Genomic DNA, 22,049 nt, shown 5'->3' with positions numbered 1-22,049 from the left:
CAAAAATGTGATATCAGTTATGATAACTGAATATTTCAATGTAATATTTAAAACTATAATAATAACATCCAATATGTCATTCTGCAGACGGGAAATGCATCTGATGTGTAATTTAAAAATCTAACAAATGAACCAGGCTCACAACATTTAAATCTTATATAATCAGGTCTAAATGCAGCACAATACTAAAAGCTATTAAATGCTCTTGAGTGTGGATGATGTCAATTTGTGGATGGTGTCAATTTGTCCAACTCAGTCACTTTTTTTATTTCTAGCATGGATTTAGCATGCTTACACTATAAGCTGACTGCTGTGTTTCCACCACTTTCTGTTGAAATAAATATTATTGAATATAATAATGCCATAATCGTGGTTATCTGAAAGTCCTGGTCAGACAAATGCATTTTCTGTGGTTCTGTCTATGTTTTTTTATATATATAGTTACTTTATTCTTTTTTTGTACATGTCTACTACCAAAGATGACAAAGCCATCCACCAGTTTAACAAGCTGTTAAAGTCATCCAAGTGATGACTTAAACCCATCTGGACTCAACAAAAGGATACTGATGCTCTCTCATGTTTGACCTCTGTTGAGGATGAGCAATATTCTTGTTCAGGGACATATTTGTTGCAATGGATTTTTGTAGAGGCCTTTCAATTGGAGTCATGCTGGTTAGAAATTTGAGTCTAGAATAGGACCTTCATGTGTTTGAGTAAAATGATCGTCTGTATTATTACATCGAAACAGTACCATAATGATTAATATTGTGGAGGGGGGGTTTCTGTACATATTTGGGTGTCATCCCTTGTCTTTGCTCTGTAACAGATTTCTGCATCTGTTCACTTTTTGTGATTTTTGGTTTATTTCTCTCTGTGTATGATGTAATCTTATGTACAGTTTGTTTTTTCACATCCAGTGCACCTCATGAAGGAAAGAGTATCGGTTTTATTTTTTAATCTAATGGAAAGTGAAATCTGATAAATCCATTATCAGCCATTACTTCAATTACAAAAAAAAAAACAAAAATGTTTTTGAAACTATGAAACGACCAAACTGTTACACTGCAGTGTTCATAATAATTTTTATTTATTTAATGATTTGAAAATGAACCATAATGCATGACATGCTGTAAATGTTGAGATAAAGAAATGCGTTAATCTGTAAAAGAAAAGTGTAGTGCGGCATACAACAGCATAAATGGAATTTAAGGAGACAGCTATAATATAAATGTACATGCGTAGTTACGGAGGGAGCCCTATGAATAGCTACTGCTTCCTGCCGCAGACTTCACGTGAACAATGCAATCTGCATTTTTGCCATGAAAACGTTCACCTGTGGGTGATGAGCTAGATTTCTGAGCTTTGTAGAAAGAGACAGTGTCGCACCCATAATGTTCCTGGACCGGTCCTGCGTAACTTGTTTCATAGTTTCAAAACATGTTGCTGCTATCACAAAATGTTGAAGCGGCGCGTGAGATGAGAGCCATATGCTGACTTTCCACAGGCTGGCCTGAACCTGCGTGCCTCGAATCCATGACTGTAATAGCGGTGATTCCAAAATGGGAACAGATTTTGTTTTTGTTTATTTTGTTCTCTTATTGCCTAATTTAAGTTTTGTAACTGCTAATTCTCTTCTAGCTCCGCACATAAACTGTGCAATGATTATGCCTTAAGAAGTACATAGGATAAGCATTTTACTTTCTGTTACCAGTGTCTTAAAAATGTCTCATTTTTATCTTTCAGAATTTTAAGAAATTAGTTTCGTTTTTAGCGTTTCAGTCATAAGTAGCTGTTAAGACACAATTTACACAATTGTGTTTACAATTATGCAATTTCTGTGAAATCTACAAGTTATTGACAACATTACTATTTAAATAGGACTATATTTCTGAACATGCTTGTATGGGTTTTGAATATTCCTGTTGATATTAAAGTCCCGTCCACAGAAACTCCTCTTTCTAACGGTTTGGGTTATTATTCAGCTGGACGCCTTGATCATGGAGGCAGCATATGGCTCATCTCACAAACTGCTTTGTTTTTGACTATTTCTTTATTTATGCAAGAACTCATTTTGTACAGTGTGCTACAATAGAGACGTTTTGATACTTTGTGTTGATAGTGTGTTAGCCAGTCTTGCTAACCAGCAGTTATGTCTTCCTGTGCCACAGTTGCTGACTTTTCGTCAAAGATTCTCTCTTTTCTTCCTTCTTTCTTGGTTTTGAGGTTTTTTTATTTGATATGTTGATTTCCTTTTTTTAATAAAGAGTTTTTTTTTTTTTTCATTAATGTGTTCAAATTATTTCATATGTGGAAATAAAATAAAAAAACACTTTTAATTGTACCAAACATTTATTGAATACATTTATGCATAAGTGCTTTAATTTTACGTGACGCACTTCATGCATCAGGAAAAATAAGTCAAAGAATACAGGAACATAATGTATGTAAAAAAAAACTGGCCTAACATCAAAACAACTATGGTGAGTCCCTTATACTGAACACTGATACCAAATCATTGATAATATTCAGTAGCTAGCATTAACATACAAACATTTTGAAGCAACTTACAGTTTATGAGTTCCACCCTAATTAAGGAATGATGTATAATTAATCATGTTTATTATTCCAATATCTATGAAATAAATAGAAATATATTCAATATTTGTATTGAGGTATATCGACATTGAACAACTGAAAAATTTGAAGAATTTACCGTAGAGTTCCAATGTAATTAGTCAAATAAATATGACAAAAATGAAAAGGCATGATGCTTTATACACCAATCGGCCAACATTAAAACCACCAGTTTAGTATTGTGCATGTCCTCATCGTGCTCACATGAAAGTCAAGGTGTGCAGCCCACAGGACCTCTAAGGGTGTCCTGTTCTATCTGACACCAAGACGTTATCATCAAATTTCAGATGCTAAATGAATTTAGCAGATGGGAATTTTTTTAAGGCCATGTATCTTTTTGTGATGTGTGATACATTATACTGCTGACAGAGGGCGCTGCTGTCTTACATTGGAGCTTGATCTTTGAAGCATGGGAACATTTTGTCACTCGTGGCTTCCTCCAAAAATTTGCAGTAGGAAATTGAACAGGTAGATGATGTCCAGGTAAAGGCTCAGTGTTGCGAAGACATATTCCTCTGGGCTGATGGCGTACTGCTTGTTCCCTAATAGCACCTGGGTGTCAAACGCCAAGAACTGAGCAGAACAAGAGAAAGGGAGACCAATAAAAACAGTTTGGACCAATTTCAGTCAATATCTGCAGAATACACACACAATGCTTGCAATGTAATGCACTGCCATCATACCATTGTGAAGACGATGGATCCAATGACTGCATAAAGGGCATGTAACCACGGTACCTGTGGGGTGATACAACGGCTTTAGTGAACATAGCAGCCCCAAATTCTGAAGGTATTAGAATATTCAGTAGTGAGATAAACTGTAGCTAAAATAACTAGTAATCCAGTCATGCGCACCCAGAGATCGAGATCCATCTAAAAATAGAGCCGACGAGACCTGCCAACGCCTCATCTTTCTTGAAGGCTTTAGAAAAGAACAACACTGGCCTAGTTTTATTTTTAACGTTTCTGCCAAATACGTACGTAGCCAAAGGGCACAATGATTCCCATGAGAATAGCGCAGAAGAACATGACCATGCACAGGACGAAAAGGACACCCTGAAAAGAAGTAAAGTCCACCTGGAGAAACAGAACAAAGAAGACAACGGCAGGACAAAGATTATTCTACAGAAGAAATAATATGTCAAGAAGCATAGATCTCACACCATTAATAAATGAGCAATTTAGAAGAAGAAAACAGCTCAGATGTTGGATAAATCCATCAAACAATAGACCAGTAGCTGGTACAGGGAATACTAAGGAACATTTCTTACATTTATCTTTACCAAAGCAATCGCAACAGATTATCCACTACATTTATTCTGCACATGCTGAAATCACCGATGAGAATGATTTATTATTTCAGAGCCCGTGCTGTGTTCTGTGTAGTATTTCTGTACCTTGGTCTGGAAGCTGAAGATGGTGACAGACAGGCACACCATGGCGGTGATTCCGATGCAGAGCATCACAGATTTAGTGTTGTAAAAACTGAAATGACACACATACTTCTATGTTCAAATCAATCTGTTTAATAAAACAGATTTTTTTTTTCATGAATTATTCACGGGTTATTTGTTGTTTTATTAGCCAAGGGAATTTTAAATATTAACAAGTAGTGTAGTTTTCTTTTGCATCCATATAAATAATACAGTTTCAGGAACAGGCCAAAAGCAATTTGCAGGGTATTTGCTGATGCAGTAGAGCCATAATCCCCTGGTGGGATTTTCAGACCGTAACCCTCTTTACTGGCAACTGACCCGAAGAGGACACATACATCAGCCCCCCACACTGTAAACACTGGTCTTTGTGCAGCGTTGTATTTTTTTTTTCTAGTTTCATGGTCTTTGGCACACATATCCAGACGTTTTTTTTTTTAAACATCTTAAACCAAGCTTTTCACAAGTGGAGAGAACAGTCGAAGAAGCCAGAATAATGACAATCAAGCTCTTTACCTGGAGATGAAGCCGAGCATGAAAGCCATGCTGAGGGTCTTTGGGTCACGACAGATTTGCATGCAAACACAGAGACACGTGGACCAGTCACATACAGAACATGCACTGCATCAGACAGTAGGGGACAAGGAGAGGTGGAGGAAGGCGTGCGAGAGAGTATTTTACTCACAAATACGCAGAGCAGAATGAGATTCCAGGGGAACTGCCTCCTGCAGTCAACAAATGATACATGAAACATGGTCAGATACAATTGCTGTGTATACTGCATCACGAAGAACAGTAGTTTGTATTAAAATGTAAAACTCACCTAATTTCTCCACAACAGGACAATATGATGAAAGTTACGAGGAAAACTAAACTATTACAAAGAAAAACAATTTTTTAAATATCATTTGGCTATAGAGAAATCATTATTAACAAAACGTATTAACAAAACATTACTTACTAAGAGATGGAGTATAGGCCAGGATGGGTCTGAATGTATATTCTCACTGGAGCACTGAAGAGAAAAGAATATCCAACTCAGCCACACATGCTAATGTCATAAAGTTCTATAACATTTTACCAACACCAACCAAAACAATATCAGTATTAACTACAAATATACTGTCTGTTTTGTACGTTATGGGTCCTTGGGATCCTTTAACACACTAAGGACACTTGACACCCATTCCTGGGTTCTCATTCTGATTCTGAAAAGCTTCTGTTCACACACACACACACACACACACACACACACACACACACACACACACACACACACACACACACACTCACCAGAACAAGAAAAGAGACACTATGGCCAGAGTGGTGAGCATCTGGGTCATCAGGATGGTGTAAACCTGTGGGATTGAGGCACATGAGAGTGTCCTCACAGATCTCGGAGCGCACACTAAGGTCGATGTCAAAACTGATTTTCACTGTAATAAAGAAGCAGTACCTTACGGATGAAGACCCGTCGGATGTTCGTGTCATCCCAACAGAACACCACCTGCTCTCCGTCAACGTAGTAGTAGCCTGGGCATCCTGAACGATGATCAGAGTGACAGAAATGTAAGGATGTGACAACGTGTGTGAAACATTTCTCAGAAAAGGCCTGAGATTATTTAATGAAGCTTTTGTTATTACCTTGATTTGCCTCTTCGTAGCTGGGAGGAGAACTCCCATCCACAGTCCTGATCATAGGTGCAACCTGGAAACAGCGTTTCATGAAATCTGCTATTTAAACCGTCTTTTCCGTATTGAGGGAATCTTCAAAAATTTCAATCATTGTAATTTCTTAATTTGTTGACTGTGCATCAGTTCAGTGGGAATTCTTGGGAACAGTGCAATGTGACATTGTAAGGTTCTGCAAGATGAATTATTATTAAACAGATCTGTGTAATATAGAGAACAATATGGAGTATGGGATTTTGATTGAAACGATAAAGCTGAATTCAGGGTTAGTATAAAGCCGGAACTTTACCTTTTTCTGTGTCATGATTCCTTTTGCTCTGTTTAGCGTTTATGTTGCGTTCAGATTATATGAATCTATCAGAGGAATTTGTTTCTTCTTTCCTTTTGTGTTCTTCCTGTGGTGGTGATGAACCGTCTGACGTGTCCAGTCTTTATCCTCTTTGTTTTATCCCGATTAGAAAAGTGCTTCCCTGTTTTGTTATTTCTGCACCCTTGTGCCCTTTCTTCTTAAATCTTCTCTATGTCTTCCAAGTAAGAAACTTGAATATTAATGTTTAGTTAATGCTGCATTTGTGTTGGATGTTTCATCTTCTCTGTCTGTGGTCTGGATTAAAGTGCTCCTTTATAGTCCCATCCTCTGTTAATCCCAAACAGGATTTTATTCTTGTATCTACCCCTGCTTGGAAGTACATTCTAGCAGCCTCACAATCAAACGCTCTGTGGAATGTACCATATTTCTTTAAATGGGGGTGTAACCATTTCCTGTAAACCTAGATTGAATTTGTGTGTTTGTTGCAGGGAGGAAAATCATTATATGCAATATGTTAAAAATACAAATGGCAGCTAAATGAAAAGAAGAGACAAAATAAAAAAGTAGCATAAAGCACAGATAAAATACTGATAAAACGCTAGAGATGCACGCATATATTTCTTACACCCATTAGAAGCACAATAATAATAATAACTATTGTGTAATTGTTAATATTTGTTTAATAATGTGTAAATTTTGTGGTGTATTAGTCTTCTTGTGAACCAATTACATATGTAAAGCTCGTTTGGTAATCATCATGGTTACCAAAGCACTAAAGCCATGTGACTCACTGGAACAATCTCCCACTACTGTATACAGTTAACTAGCTGATTGGATCTATGTTCCAATTTGGGTAAATGGAGCATGCTTTTTCTGGGTTTGTTTATCTGTCTGTGTGTGTGTTGGTGTTTACATGCGGGTGAAAGCTGGATTAATCAAATGAAAATTAATGTTCTAAAGCATTTGGAATTTCAGAACAATTGGTGATTCACACATTTTGAATGTGAAAGTGAAGTGATTGTGAAGCACCGCAAACTCAGCTCACGAGGAAACAAAATGGGTCCTCTGCTTTTAACCATCACCCATTGTAAGCAGTGGGCAGCCATGATAGGTGCCCGGGGACTGTACTTCGCTCAGTGGCATCTCAGTAGAACCTTCTGATTACGGGTCTGCTTCCATAAACCGTTAGGCCACCACTGCATCTATTGTTACTCAGTATGATTATTCGAAACATTTAAATATTCGTATATATTTTAGTCACACAAGTTAAATGTGTACATATTGTTTACAGAAGGTAGTAATTAAAAACTATTAATTATTCCATCGTTGTGCACCACATCTGCTATATCTGGACGCATGTTCTATATATAAGATAAGATAAGATAAACCTTTATTAGTCCCACAAGTGGAGTAGAAAGTGCTGGAGTTCCCCTGGATAAAGAGGGATTCCTTTGTGCCAAATTGACTTGACTCTCCAAGGCTCACTGACCTGCCATGTAACAACTGACCTCTGGGTAGCATAATTAAGCAGCAAATCTCATTGGCTGGAATAAATGCCACCATAAAAAAGACTGTAAATCAGTTGTCAGATCTGACCATGGTGTTGGCACGTATAGTATGTCTTTTTTTATTTGACTTTTTCCTTTATCTTTCAAATATTGTAAATATATATATATATACGTGTGTGTGTGTGTGTGTGTGTGTGTGTATCATCCCTTGTTCATGTATGTATGGTAATGAATGTTTTTATTTTATGTTTAATGTTGGGGAACATTCAATGGTTTGCCTCATCCACCTCATTTATTGCCACACTGCACATTTCTATTACTGCTTGGACCCCTAAAAAGTCACTGTCAGGATTTTTTTTAGACATTGATATTTTTGACATTTTGATTTTAGACTGCCCAATCTGGGGACTGGGGGAAAAAAGGATCACTCCAGAGTACTGGAAACTGCCAGTGCCAGTGCACTGTCAGCGATCCTTATTCAAGCAGCATTATGCAGAATGTCAGTGACATTGACAATGTCCTCAGTGTCACTGTATCATCATAGCGTGCAATCTGTCAGGTGTGCCTTGGCCTAGATTTAAAATGATTTCATCATGTGATGTTTTATTCATGGTGGTGAAAATCTGTCTCGTGCTGATGGTGGTTTCTATCATTTTCATTGCCAACATTTGGTAACCTAAATCATCAGCATATTAAACAGGTTTTTATGAACAACATGAATTCTCCAAAACCCATCATATAGACATCACTCTTGTTTCAAATTTAAGGGTTATGATTATAAAATAACCTGAAACATCAGCCTGAAAAATCTTTGAAAAAAGCATTTTTTTGATGACAGGAACAAGCTTAATTTTTTTTCACATGACACTCCAAAACTATCAGTTTAAATCATCTGAAAACCCTACCAAGAGCATGTATTTTAATGGATGATGAAATACAGACATAAATCTGAAAGCGTTTTTTTTTTTGCTGTGGTGCCATTTTATTATAAATGACCCGTGACCTGGGTCCACATTTACCCTTTAAGTAAAGGGTCTCTGCAGGGAAGTAGAAAAGTTATCTTAAGAAATAAAATGATGACAGTGGTGTCTTCCATGTGACACACTGAACAGAAAATCGAGCGTTTGCTTCTTCGAGCCCCTTGCTGGAGCATGTACATGAACACTAGATGGCCCTGGTGTACTGAAATCACACTGAGTCTATTTAAACGGCTGAACTGCACTGACATTGTGCAAGAATTCAGTTGCACCTTTACCTCAAATTAAATGAATATAAGCAGTGTAAAAATGGCATTCTGTATTTTAGGCCGTGTTTAAAGAAACAGTTTCATTTTGCAGCAGGGAATGTTTTAATCATAAACTCTAAGCGTTGAATGTTTTGTAGCTTGAAGCTCTGACCATTAGCATGTCACCTAACCGTGCTGATCCCTGTGTATATTTAACACTCGCAAATAGTTTGTATGCTTTGGGCCGGCACGTAATCTTGAGAAAATATTTACCCATTCTGATAAGTAGCTAAATAATTGTTGTGTATATGTGAATGCGTTGCTGCTGTGCATACATATATATTCCAAATCTGTTTAACTACAAACGACTCTGGATTAAACCACTCGCGGTGACACGGCATCCATTTAGTATGTGGAGTTGTTGGTGTATGGCGCGGAATTGGACTCCCACAGTAAAAACGTATTCAAATCGCTGTACTAATGCCAAGAGCTTAGCGGGGCCTGATGCTCTGTTTATTATGCATTGCAAACTCCTCATTGTAAGGGTTAATGTACGGTCCCTGCAGGTTGGCAGTTACTGCAATGCTTACGGAATTGCTTAATTGTGCATATCTAGTCATTTTCCTCCCAACAGAAGCAACTGGTCACCGTTACCAGCTGGGTACGATACCTGGGGAGAAAAGTGTTTCTGAAATGAGCACAAATCCAACGAGCAAGTAACCTTTGCCTCTCATTGACAGATTACAGCGTGCTGCACATGCTAATTTGGAATTGCTTCTGCCATAAGCTGCGGTTGCTAGGCTACAATATACTCCTGAGGCACACTGTTACCAGGATAAACTCTTCCGCTTGCGGACGCTGGTGGTACAATGAAAGGAGACAAAGATGTTCAATCATGATATAGAATCTCTTTTAATATTGTTTCTATGGAAGAAGAGAAAGACATCACATGTACAAAATATACAATGGGTGTGCAAGATTGATTCAGAGACGTTTTAACTACTAAGATCAACAGGACAAATCGAGCATGTTCACTTCATCATGTGTGTTTTCTCTGTACTGGTGACACGATCTGCACATCTGAGGTCAGAGTTCAAAGCCTACTCTGGCAATTTTACCTCTGTGTCACGGGTGAAGAAAGGGCTGATCCGCCTCCCTTATCTCATGCAAAAAGAACAAGAAATCCTCTCAAAGGTAAGCCCTTTGTCTTCCGACGCAATGGGTCCACGGTAGTGCAGTGGCTTTCAGAATCTCAGATATGCTATACACTTATAAAAAAAAATAAAAAATTAAACAAAATCCCACAACATTCATTACAGCCTGAACATCACCAGCTTCCCCAATATCACCATGTTCATACCTCATAGTTAAATTAATTTCATTTATATATTTCAAATAATATACAGAACATTACATATGTATCGTACATTGCAATTTAATGGCAGTTTTTTTTTTTTTTTTACAACTTCCTTCATAACGACAGATGAAACAGCAACATACATCAGCTGTAAAGTGGGAAAGTGCTATACCATGCTAGTGTTAATGGTAGTACTGGAAGAGGTTGGTAATGCTTGAACCTCCCCCCTCAGGGACTGCCTGTAATACATACTGTGTGTAAGATCTTAAAGAGACAGTGCAAATATTTCAGTCTGTGGAATAAGCAAATATGTGGTTATTTTTCATATGCGTGTCTGTGTACAAGGGCACATGAAAAACCAGATTACAAACATGATGGGGAGGGGGACGTTGAGGGAACAGTTCGGAGAGAGAAGGGAAAAAAATGCTGGTTCTGGTCTGTCCCTAAACTCTAACCTCGTATGCAATATAAAATGACACAAGACCTTGACCCGAAAATGGAAGAAATACGACAGAAAAGTACTGCATTCAGACAGGAGAGACAACCCCGCTCTCTCCCTCTCCCTCTGTCTCTCGCCCACGTTCTCCCTCTCACACATTATTTTCAAGAGTCTCATTAAACTGAAACGCTAGGAAAAAAAGCAAAAAGGTCTCGTTAGTGCGGTCTACTTCTGTATAAAAATAGATCCAGTTTATTCAAAAGTCTCTGAGTCTTCTCAGTCTTTTGGGTTCTGGACAGTTTCTACAAGCTGCTCGGCCCATCAGGCCTTGATGGATATGGGCTACGTTGTTGGAGCCGTCAGAAAGTCCGTCCCGTTTATTTTTGTCCTGACTGGTTTCTCAGGGGACAGGCCTCATTAGAGACTGTGAAGACGGAGTGCGATGGCGTTCAGGAGTCGATGCGGAAGGCGAGGAGCTTGTCAGAGTGCAGGGTGTTGAGGGTCCGCAGGTCCGGCAGCCTCAGAAGCAGCTTGGGGAAAAGTGTGCTGTCGTCAGGGCGACGGCAAGTGATGAGGGTGCGCAGTGCACTGATCAGACCCTCCTGCAGCTGCTCCACCGCGCTCACGTCTGATATGCCTGCCCGGTCTGAGACAAAGGATGTTGCATTATTAATAAATACTGTTTTGATCACCTGCTTTGAGTTTAAGACAATATTTAATGCAGAGAACCCTTCAGATCATACTGTCTGAACTGAAACAGCTGGCTGCACAGAACGTGTGGAAATGAGGAGTCACAAGATGAGACACAACATCTGCACATCTCTGGTACTAACATGTAGCTTCCAGGTACTACTAGTGCACCTGGAAAAGATGTCCTTGCAAAGCACTGCTATAATGCCAGGTTTCGGATTCGCAACCTTGGTCGTGGTCAAGATATCGACAGGGAATTGGATGAAGAGGATTAGCTGCACAGGCCTGTCATCTGTTACAACAGAACTGTGGGGCAGTGGTGGCCTAGCGGTTAAGGAAGCGACCTCGTAATCAGAAGGTTGCCGGTTCGAATCCCGAGCCGCCAAGGTGCCACTGAGGTGCCACTGAGCAAAGCACCGTCCCCACACACTGCTCCCCGGGCGCTGGTCATGGCTGCCCACTGCTCACTCAGGGTGATGGGTTAAATGCAGAGGACAAATTTCACTGTGTGCACCGTGTGCTGTGCTGCTGTGTATCACATGTGACAATCACTTCACTTTATTATTTTTATTTAGAACTGTTTACTTTATGTTTATTAACAAGGTTAATAAACCGCAGCACCAAAACATAATTCAGTGTGTCAGGGCTACCTTGCTGAAATAAATCATTCCAATGATCTTTTATTTGAATTTTGACATTGAAATGATCTCATTCAACCACTTGGCCTGTTTTGATTTGGTGTTAAAATGAGTGTCTGTTAGTACCTGCAGACAGCAGCACGACGGCCATGAACAGGGCCATCTCATCAGGCTCCAGGCACATGGAGGAGAGTTTCTCGCTGAACTCAAACATGGCATCCAGCAGTGAGCCCATGCCCAGGGCGCGCAGGGATGCCAGCGCGTACGTCTGCCCATTCAGGAATGTGACTGTCCGCTCTTTAGCATCAAACAGCGAGCAGAACCGCACCATGAGAACCTGAGGATCAAAGTGTGAATGGTTCTGTAAGAAAATGCAAACTGGCCCATAATCAGGACTCAGGGATCTCATGAACAAACACGTAAGTGTGGGCATACCTGGAAAGTGCCAGCTTTGAGAAGCATGACCTGGTCGTGTTGACTTAGTGCTTGGAATCCTGGGATACTCTTGGCGAACTCAACCACCTCCCTGACAGCTGGAGTGAAGCACTGGGAAAAGGCCTCCCATACTTGCTGACTGGTGTGGTCTGTTGGAGCTACGGGGCAGGCGTTCAGTGGGCACGCCTGAGAAGGGCAAAGGGAGGGGAAAAAACAATTACGCTTTCTAATAAACGCCATGGAATCAAAGAAGACCTCTGAAAAAAGGACACTCGTCTCAACACTCACCAGCACTTTGGCACCTCCGCCCAACCTCCAGGGACAGGAAGATGGACCCTGAGACTCGAGGGTGGGGAAGTTGTTGTGATTGGTCGGGCAGTTTTGAGAGGTCAGGCACTGTGGGGCGCTCTGACTGAATGAAGACGGGTGACTGAAGCGATTGTTGTCAAGCACATTGTTACTGTCACGGTGCGAGACAGGACATCGCCCGGGGATGGGGTAGGAGTTGTTGGAGTTGTTCCCGGTCGTCAAGTGTGGCACAGCCAGAGGGTAGCTAGAGTCCTGGGGCGTTCTGTTGCCACGGTAACTGGTGGGGCCATTGTTATTGATGTTGTTATTGTTGTTCTCGGCAGGCTTGAGAACCTTCTCCTCACCGTTCACGAAGATGTTGCGGTACGCCTGCGAAATCGCCCCAATTGTCTCTTCTGACTGGTTCTCCTCTGGGCTGGATGGAGTTTCCATGGGAGGGGAAGAGTCGATCTCCATGGATGCTGATTCGTTGAGGCTGTTCATGTAGCTCTGCATCTCATCCAATAGTCGCTGCTTCTCCCGCTTGGGGATTCGTCCGAAACGAACAGCTGGAAACAAAAGATAATAGAATTTCAGCCACGCACACTGCGGTAGAAAGCTTTAACCCCTTGAAAACCTCCAGGAACCTTCAGTGGGTCCAGGCAACAATGAGTAGTTACTAAATAGAAACTACATAAAACAGACCAGCTAAATGTTAAGTAGTAAATCTGCATGTAATTTTTTGTTCGTGTGTAATTCGTTTATGGAACTTGTTTTTCCAACATCACTTTGTTACAAGAACAGGAGGACACAACACTCAACACAATAGCAATATGATAAAAAATATATATAGAATATTAGTAACAATAAAGGGAAAGATATTAAGGATGTAAAGATATAAAATGACTGTTTGACCTTTAATAATACAGCATTCTTTATCTAAAGGCAATAAGAGGGCCTCTCCTAAGCATCTGTATATAATGAATCAAATTTAATACAAATACATTTTTCTTTCTGATACAGATACCCCGATCTTATGAAATTCACATTAATTTAACTACAAATAAAAACAAAAGCTGAGTACAAGGCTTTTTCAGCTCGACCTTTCACCTAATGTGGAAATCTTCCTTTTTCCATGCATTCTATACGTAGATATATCATTAGTCAAGCCCAAGACTACAGTGTTTTCTCACAGAGAATGGATTTTCTATCCAATTATCTTGCTGCTTATTTGGCACGGATAATCACCGTGGAGCAATAAATCACAGCGCACGGCCTGAAGGACATTCAGATTCAAGCGCCCTGGCCAGTTAGTGTTTCACACCGTGTGCAGTTATCCATCAGTATCTCTAATCCATATCAGTCAGGAGTCCCGGAATCCAATACACAAGCTCATCAAATCCATAAAATAACTATGGAAATGGGTCAGTGTGAAAAATGGAGTGTTTGAAGGTTCGGCTCCGGCTTAGTGCCAGCGCTCTAATCTCGCTGGAACTCACCAGGGTAGGGGCCACCTCCCCCCTCCATGTCACGTCGCCCCCCCACCCCCTTTCTCTACCTTCACGGGCGGGTCTATTTTTAGCCGGGTGCCACAGTATACCCTGGTGGCCTCTTGCTCCTGCTCCCCTGTCTCATCCTCGCTGCAGTGCTCGCGCACGCTCTTCCCTCGCAGAAAGTGGGTCAGTGGGTCAGCCAGAGTAGAGGTGATGTCACAGCGGTGTGACTGAGTGATGGTGGCATGGCTCTACTACTGGGTGAATTTGGGGGGTGGAAGGGGAGAAAGGTGATACAGGGTTGTACACGGTGTCCTGACTAATTGATAGCTTGCGTTGCATTACTGGGTGCAGGTATGTGGGGCAAAGGTGCAGCATGTATCACATGCAATCATCGAGACGCCACTTTTTTAGGAAGACTAGAAAGCCGGAGGCTACGGATATTGTAAATCTAGACGTGACACTTAACGCGCTAACTTTACCCCATGACAAGCGTCCTGTGACATCAATTCATCGCATTATGCCGCTTGACACCAGAGGGTGTTCCAGGCATTTGATGTGAATTGTACACTTGTTAAAATAATACCAATATCCCTGCCTGGTTGCGCCGAACAGTCGCATGAGAAAAAACACGGTAACGTGAAGAGGCAGCCCGAAGCGCGTTTCAGCAAGGCTTCATGGTGTCACCTGTCAAGCGTGCTGGGAGGAAGCCCAAGAAAACATATCAATCATTACCTTGGAAACGAAGCGAAGAGCAAGTTTAAACTCATGTTGCACAAAAAGCAAAAGCCAAAAAAAAAAAATGCTGAGGAGCAAACAATAGGAAGAAGTACAGGAAAGCGGGATCGGCGCAGATGATGCATTGCCGTTGCCATCGTTCTTTGTTTTTGTTATTTTAGGTCACCTAAATGTATGAGCTACATCCAGCAAGAAAATGTGATTGATTATCACCTAGTTTGCACTGATCCCAAGGGACTGTAGCACATAAAGCTGTAAAGAGAGCAAGGAAGACGCTCTACTGTATCTGCAGCCACCTCCTGCTTTCCACAGTACGAATGGCTCCGAATGGAGCTCTTCATTAGAACAGGGATTCATTAAGTCACGGTTTGAACCTCTTGTTGTTAATTAATAGCTTAATACAGCAGAGAATCAGATCAGTGGAAAAAAATAAAAAAAAGCCCGTTTAGAAGAAACGCAGGGGGCAGTCAGGCGCCTGGTGCCCCAATTTCCAAAAATAGACCATATTTGCTGCAGTTTTCAGGGTGAATGATGACTTGTGGGACTTCCAAGTTCCTACAGTAATAAATCAATGTCTCTGGGTGAGAGGACGAAGAGAACAGGAGAATCTTGCGGCGCAGGGAGGAACGGGCAGGGGAGGACAAGAGAGGAGGCGTACAGGAAGTGGGAGGACAGCGCGAAGGGAAGGGAAAATTCTGGAAGCGCGTTTTCAATCAGGTCAAATATGTGGAATATTTGTCCTGCTGCACAACAGCTGGTTCCTATCACAGAACATCCGAATATATTGACGAACACTGTTTCCCGGTCAGAGCGGCAGCAGTGACCTACTTCCCGACACGGCGGTGTTGCAATACCTGCCTTAATGACCGTAGAGCGCACGAGCCACCGTAATAACGCATGTCTAACTGCCACACTGTATGGTTTTTGTACGTAAATATCCTTTTGATTGGACATTTTAACAATACTAGGATTGGAACACATAACGTTGCATCGAATATTTCTTCTCTGGTGGAGCCCGGTAACTTGGGACAGGAGGGTGTTGTGTATTGTTAAAGGTCTCAATTTTCTTTTGCGCCATGCAGATATTTTTGCCTTCTAACCTCCACACTCTTACATGCATTGCGTATCGGTGAGGGATTCATAAAGTCGGAGTGCATTCGCGTTGGAAACGTGTTGGCTGGCATGGCTGCATGGCCCGCTCACCGTCTCTGGACATGCCCACGGACAGGCACTTCTTGAACCGGCAGTGCTGGCAGCGGTTGCGGTTCATGCGCATGATCAGGCAGTTCTCGTTCTTCACACACATCTTGTAGTGGATGTTCTGCTGGATGCTGCGGCGGAAGAAGCCCTGAGAACGGGAAGAGCGAGATGAGACCTGCTGGAGGCCAACGTACCGTGGGGGCTGACGGGTGATGTGCGTGAACTCACCTTGCAGCCCTCGCAGGCATGGACCCCGTAGTGGAAGCCAGACGCGATGTCCCCACACACTTTACACAGGAGCACCATGCCTCCTGTCTCTGGTGAGGAAAAGGGAAGAGGCGGGATTTCAAGCACCGGCCTGACACCACAGGAGCACAGGAGACAAAACACCAAGATCCACACTCACTTGTGAAAGTCCCAGTAAAGCCACACGGCCTCTTGCCCACTGTGGGGTGGGAATAGGCATTCTGACCCGGCGGGGTCCCGGAAGAGGACACGGCAGGGGCGGCGGTGACCTCTGGGAACTGGAAGACCAGTCTGGGTGAAGAGGAGGTTCCCACCGTGGCGTTCGCGCCACCTCCTCGCTTCAGAGCGCCGATCTCGGTGAAGGACACCTCCTCTGGGGAGGAGGGCTGGGAGGACGGAGACTGCGTCTGGTAGCCGCTGGAAGGGCTGCCGGGCACTGGGCTGGCGCTGCCTGAAGAGCCGGCATAAAGGATCACTCCTCCACCTGCCGAGACGGGAGACACAGGGCAAAACCTTAATATTCTCTCTGAGGAGACCACAACCACACCCCGAGGCAACGTAACACTCAGTCCTTCTGAAAGGCTTCAATAGTGCAGAATTCAGTCACGTTCATATACACAAAATATAATCACGGGAGGGCCAAATATTTCTGTTTTTCGTGCTCAGACCTTCAGTCTTAGCACGGCCTTCACCTGACCTGCACCACCGTGAGCGGTATCTTATTCCAACAAACAGTGGAACGAGGCCGTCTCATTTCAAACCCGCTCTGAGAGGGCAACACGTTCCAAGACACGAAATCTGCGCCGGTGACGCAGGTCGGAAGTTGTCAGGAGGCTCGGCTGCATTGTTTAACAGTGCTTGCGGGCTGCAGCTTTCGAGGATGCAGCCTTCTGCGAAGGTGTGTGGCCTGAAATGAGAAACAGCCTCCGTCTGGTGTTCATAAAAGATGCATTGAGACACAACTGGCTAAAGGGGGGGCATTTAGTTACTCTTTTTCATTGCAAATGCCTGAATGCTGACACCAGGCTTGTTTTTCTACTCTGCTTGTCTCGGGGACAAGGAATGCAAGGTAGCAGCCTACATTGTAGTCTGAAAAGCGCGGCTGTAACAGAGAATGGGATGGCCCTTGAATAGACCACCTGAGGCCGAGTTTCATCTGGCTCGACTCCCAAAGACTTGTTCCCATTTACATGGCTGCTTTATTCTGAACAATCAGTGTAGAACAGTGTACAAGTGACCATTCACCTGTCCACGACCTGCTGTTTTAGCATTTTTTTGGCATTTTTAATATGGACAATGCAGCGCATTTCAATATCTGTATGATCGCAGTCCTTTTAACCGCAGTGTTGTGTGCCATTGCTTACATTTACGGCGTTCGGCACAAGCAGTAGTGTTAGTGATAAGAAGCCCATCTGTCTTTTTCAGTACCCCGTCTGTACACGTGTGTTCTATGACAACGTAAAATGTTTAAAACCTCCTCTAGGTTATATTAGTTAAATGGTTTGGATGTGGCCATTTTGTGCTGGTGACACTAGGTCCCCGCTTGGTATTTATTTATCTGTTTTTTTCTGGCTAGAAAATGCATCTTGATATTACGGTGGACTGCAAACATGCCAACTGAGGATATGAGGAAGTTGTCTTAAGATCTCAACCACAGATCGGACAGCTTCTTCAGGACATGGACATCCTGTTGATGGGTATTTGGAGGGTCCATCCGACTGGTGCTTTTTTTTCCGTCTCAAGGCGACGTTTGAGTTTGGTCCGATCGATGCGTGATATATATATATGTGTGTATGTATGTATGTATATTTGTAAAACGACATGCTCCACGTCGCTCTCCCCCCTCTAATCTCCCTCCCAGCCGGGTCCGGGGCTCACGTGTACCCGGAGCCGCGCCAGCTCCGGCGCTCCGCCGCTCCGAGCCCGCCAGCCACCTGACCGCCGCCTCACATGGACTCCTGACACGGCTGCCGCCCCGGCTCGCAGCCTCTCCGCAGTCCCGTGTCGACGCGCGCACGCGCGCACGCGCGCTCGGTCACGTTTGAAGCGGCTTTTAAAGCGGGCGCGGGAGGGGGCGGGGCCGCCTGGCACCGGGACGGCGCTGACTCACCGGAAACCCGCGTGGGCGAGTGAACGTGAACGGTCACGTTTGCTCGACATACGAGGCTGTTTCGGTCGGCAGGGAGCGCGGTGGAATTTTACCCCCCGAACTTACCCACACTGGGGTACTTTGTAAGACACACACACACACACACACACACACACACACACACAAAAACCAACAAAAAAAAAGCTTGTGCGCAGACAGCCTTGAACGCAGGTGCGCGGCGAGTCCTTGACACGCAACTCCCACGACACGTGCGCCGCTCCCTTTTAAGCCCCGAGTGTGTTTGCTATTCTCCCGGGAGCACGTGTCCCTGCCCGCCGCAGTGCAATCTGGGTCATGGTGTTTGCCAAGCGGATTCGCCCAGGGCTTTAAAAAAAAAATAAAAAAAGTGCATGTGCGGATGTTGCAGGCACGGAACACGCACCGGTGACGGTCACCCGACCTGATGTATACCCAGGGAGGATGAGGTGACAGGCCCCCTGCACGGCGGGCCAAGGACAGCTGAGAAGTGGCATTTCAGCCACATCCACCAGGCCGGAACGAGTTATGTTTTCGGGTAAAATGGTCAGGAGAGGACCATGTTCAGCAGTCTTCACCGAGGAAGTGACTCGCAGACTCTTACTGCCCGTCTCGGCTTGGATAGAGCCCCCCCCGGGTACAAAAATGGCTACTGAGGCGTCCAATAGGTGCGTTCAAGGAGCATCATTCATGTTGGGGTTTTTTTCTTTAGATCCCTGGGTTTTGAGTGTCAGGCCACCAATGACCAGCAGAATCGGAGGGTTTTGTTCGGTGTCCGGTGAAGGTATCGTTCCAGCTACCTCAGAATATTATGGCCGTAAATACCAAGAGAACGCTTTATTCAAATTTCTAATGAACATACACCCAAGTAAACAGGACAGTATTCAGACCCGTGATGAGCAACAAACCAATGCCAGGCTGTGTAATGTTCTTTGCTAATAATTTTTGTGTAAATGCCATTTCTTCTAGCTTCACCACAGTTCCTGAAGAAAGCCTGCTTGTCTCGGCTAAATTATGCTCTTACGGAGCGAGGAAAGTAGGTCAATAACTCAATCTTGTAAGACAGCCTGCTTATTATTGGCTGAGAGCTCTACTGAGGAAAAAACATGTTGGGAAGCTCTTGAAGGGCTACATAATTATACATAATTATGATAATTAGCTGCAAGTCCTACATCGACCGGCCTTTAACCGAAGTGGTTGCCTTGGCACTCTTTCCCAGTCATCTTAGAGTTATTATATATATTTTGGACACACCTTCTCATTCAAATGTGTTTTCTTTATTTTCATGACCATTTACGTTGGTAGATTCTCACTGAAAGCATCAAAACTATGAATGAACACGTGTGGAGTTATGTACTTAACAAAAAGTGGAGACCTGGTCTCCACAGTCACCGGACCTGAACCCAATCCAGATGGTTTGGGGTGAGCTGGACCGCAGAGTGAAGGCAAAGGGACCAACAAGTGCTAAACACCTCTGGGAACTCCTTCAAGACTGTTGGAAAACCATTTCAGGTGACGATCTCTTGAAGCTCATCGAGAAAATGCCAAGAGTGTGCAAAGCAGTAATCAGAGCAAAGAAACTAGAATATAAAACATGTTTTCAGTTATTTCACTTTTTTTGTTAAGTACATAACTCCACATGTGTTCATTCATAGTTTTGATGCCTTCAGTGAGAATCTACCAACGTAAATGGTCATGAAAATAAAGAAAACACATTGAATTAGAAGGTGTGTCCAAACTTTTGGCCCGTACTGTAAATATATTGAATATTGAAAATATGCGATGTTTGGAGAATAAAGGCGAAGGAGTTAAAAAAAAACAAAACCTCGACCCCTGACCCACTGACCAATGAAAAACGCGAGTCCAACAACACCGGCCGAGGGAGAAATAAACAGAGAAGAGAGAAGGGGGCGAGCAGGCGGAGGCGTGGCCTGAGGGGAGGGGCGTGCGCCTGGGAACTCACGCGCGGCACGTGGCTGCCGGGGCTTCTCCACGTGACGGGAACTCGAGGCAGCGGGGTAAGCTGGGCTCTCTGCGCCCTGCTGCTGTTTGGTGTGTTGGCCCGAAGAAAAAAAATGATAAAAAAAAAAAAAAAGAGAACAGAACAGAACTCGGGGCTGTTGTCGTTAAATAGAAATAAAAGCCCTATATAACGTCGCCTGGCGCTCGTCACGCCGCGGCACGAACTGTGACGTCACACGCGCGGTCCTCGGGAGCGCTCCGGGTTTTATTCCGAACGCAGAGCCATTGATCGCTCCACGTCCCTGGCCGGCGTGATGCTCCAGGTCGCTCCGCCACGAGACACAACTTTCCTGACCCGAACCCACCCCGCCCCCGGATAACCCGCGGCCACGCGGAACCAGCTCCCCGCCACGGGTCGAGCGGCAGCGAGCACTTAATTACTCTTAATTACAACCGATTAAATACATGCACAAGCTGCGGTGACGCGATACGGACAAGAACCATCGAAACGATCAGAGTTGCAACGCATGACAAATTATAACATGATTGGTATATATGTAATAATGCGCGATATTACTCATTTATTACAAGACACAAACTCCCTGTTTCAAATAGTTGTTATAAAAATATTAGATTAACAAAAAAAGTGTGATCATGTAAGTTTGCACACTGGCAAGTTTTCACTCGTGTTTTATATCCAACAGACGTCGAGACGCCAGTGGCAGCATATAAAATATGGAGGAAATGAACATTTCTTTCTCACCGGGGCTGTTGTCCATCGCTGCTTTCTCTCCTGGAGCAGAATCACGCGACGAGTTAATTGTCCCGGTCCCGGTTAATTGTCCCTGGCGAAATTGTCCCAGGTGAAAGAGTCATGAAAACCCGTCCCGCGTCAACCCGTGCAATAACCGCGGCAAAGAGCGTGCGCAGGTGCCGTGATGAACTCGAGCGGGGGGTGGGGGTCCGGAGACCGGAACAAGCGGTGCTCCGTGGAACTGTCACGGCGCGCGTCTGCGCGGCCACCCCTCGCGCGCGGCGATTAATAGGCGCGCGCACGCGCCGCCACGTTTTCAGGTGTCTCGGAAATGTGACCGGCTTTCTGTCCCGGATTTGTCACCCCCCCAACACACACACACACACGTCGCATCTCACACTGTCCTTTCAACCTCTGTTGTTTTTGTTTTTGTATGCTCTCTCTCTCTCTCTCTCTCTCTCTCTGTGCCACGCTCCCGCAGCACATCGCATCCGCCTCCTTTTCTCTCTAATTCTCCCCCCCCTCCTCCTTTTCTCTCCTCACGTTTCCACTGGCGGGGGGGGGGGGCGAGACGCTCCCACACCGGAACGCCGCGCCGCATGTGCGCGCTGCATGTGAGCCGCGCGCTGCGCTGCCCTACTGACACACATTTTATGCAAATCGGCGGCCGGTGGGGGCGGAGCCGGGGAGGGAAGCACATGGCGGGGGGGCGGGGCGCAGCGTGACCGCCGCTCCCTACCGCCTCCCGTCCTGCTCTCTCTCGCGTCCGCGCCCGGGCTTCTGTATTGTATGTGGGCCAGATACGAGGGGGGGGGCAGATCAGAGACCCGTGCAGATCAGCCCCCCCCCCCCTCCTCCAGCACTCACGTTTCTAACCCACATC

At 44.1% G+C, this 22,049-nt stretch overlaps 2 protein-coding genes across 2 annotated transcripts; both read right to left on the bottom strand.

Annotated features, from left to right (window-relative positions):
- Positions 1 to 2,330: 2,330 nt before the first annotated feature.
- faim2b (Fas apoptotic inhibitory molecule 2b) lies at positions 2,331 to 6,418 on the bottom strand. Its single transcript, XM_028998359.1, has 12 exons — positions 6,048 to 6,418; positions 5,711 to 5,774; positions 5,523 to 5,608; positions 5,360 to 5,424; positions 5,028 to 5,081; positions 4,890 to 4,940; positions 4,752 to 4,791; positions 4,583 to 4,620; positions 4,031 to 4,118; positions 3,615 to 3,710; positions 3,318 to 3,371; positions 2,331 to 3,207 (listed from the first exon to the last, which is right to left on the bottom strand). The coding sequence occupies exons 1-12, from the start codon at positions 6,060 to 6,062 to the stop codon at positions 3,058 to 3,060; spliced, it is 801 nt and encodes a 266-aa protein (XP_028854192.1). The 5' UTR covers positions 6,063 to 6,418; the 3' UTR covers positions 2,331 to 3,057.
- Positions 6,419 to 9,694: 3,276 nt separating this feature from the next.
- Positions 9,695 to 21,762, bottom strand: nr1d4b (nuclear receptor subfamily 1, group D, member 4b). Its single transcript, XM_028998119.1, has 8 exons — positions 21,176 to 21,762; positions 16,486 to 16,809; positions 16,308 to 16,396; positions 16,083 to 16,227; positions 12,649 to 13,217; positions 12,361 to 12,546; positions 12,052 to 12,262; positions 9,695 to 11,243 (listed from the first exon to the last, which is right to left on the bottom strand). The coding sequence occupies exons 1-8, from the start codon at positions 21,189 to 21,191 to the stop codon at positions 11,047 to 11,049; spliced, it is 1,737 nt and encodes a 578-aa protein (XP_028853952.1). The 5' UTR covers positions 21,192 to 21,762; the 3' UTR covers positions 9,695 to 11,046.
- Positions 21,763 to 22,049: the final 287 nt, after the last annotated feature.

Source organism: Denticeps clupeoides, chromosome 12 (genome assembly GCF_900700375.1).
Source record: "Denticeps clupeoides chromosome 12, fDenClu1.1, whole genome shotgun sequence".
NCBI lineage: Eukaryota > Metazoa > Chordata > Actinopteri > Clupeiformes > Denticipitidae > Denticeps > Denticeps clupeoides.
This window is presented reverse-complemented; position numbering and strand designations above follow the sequence as displayed.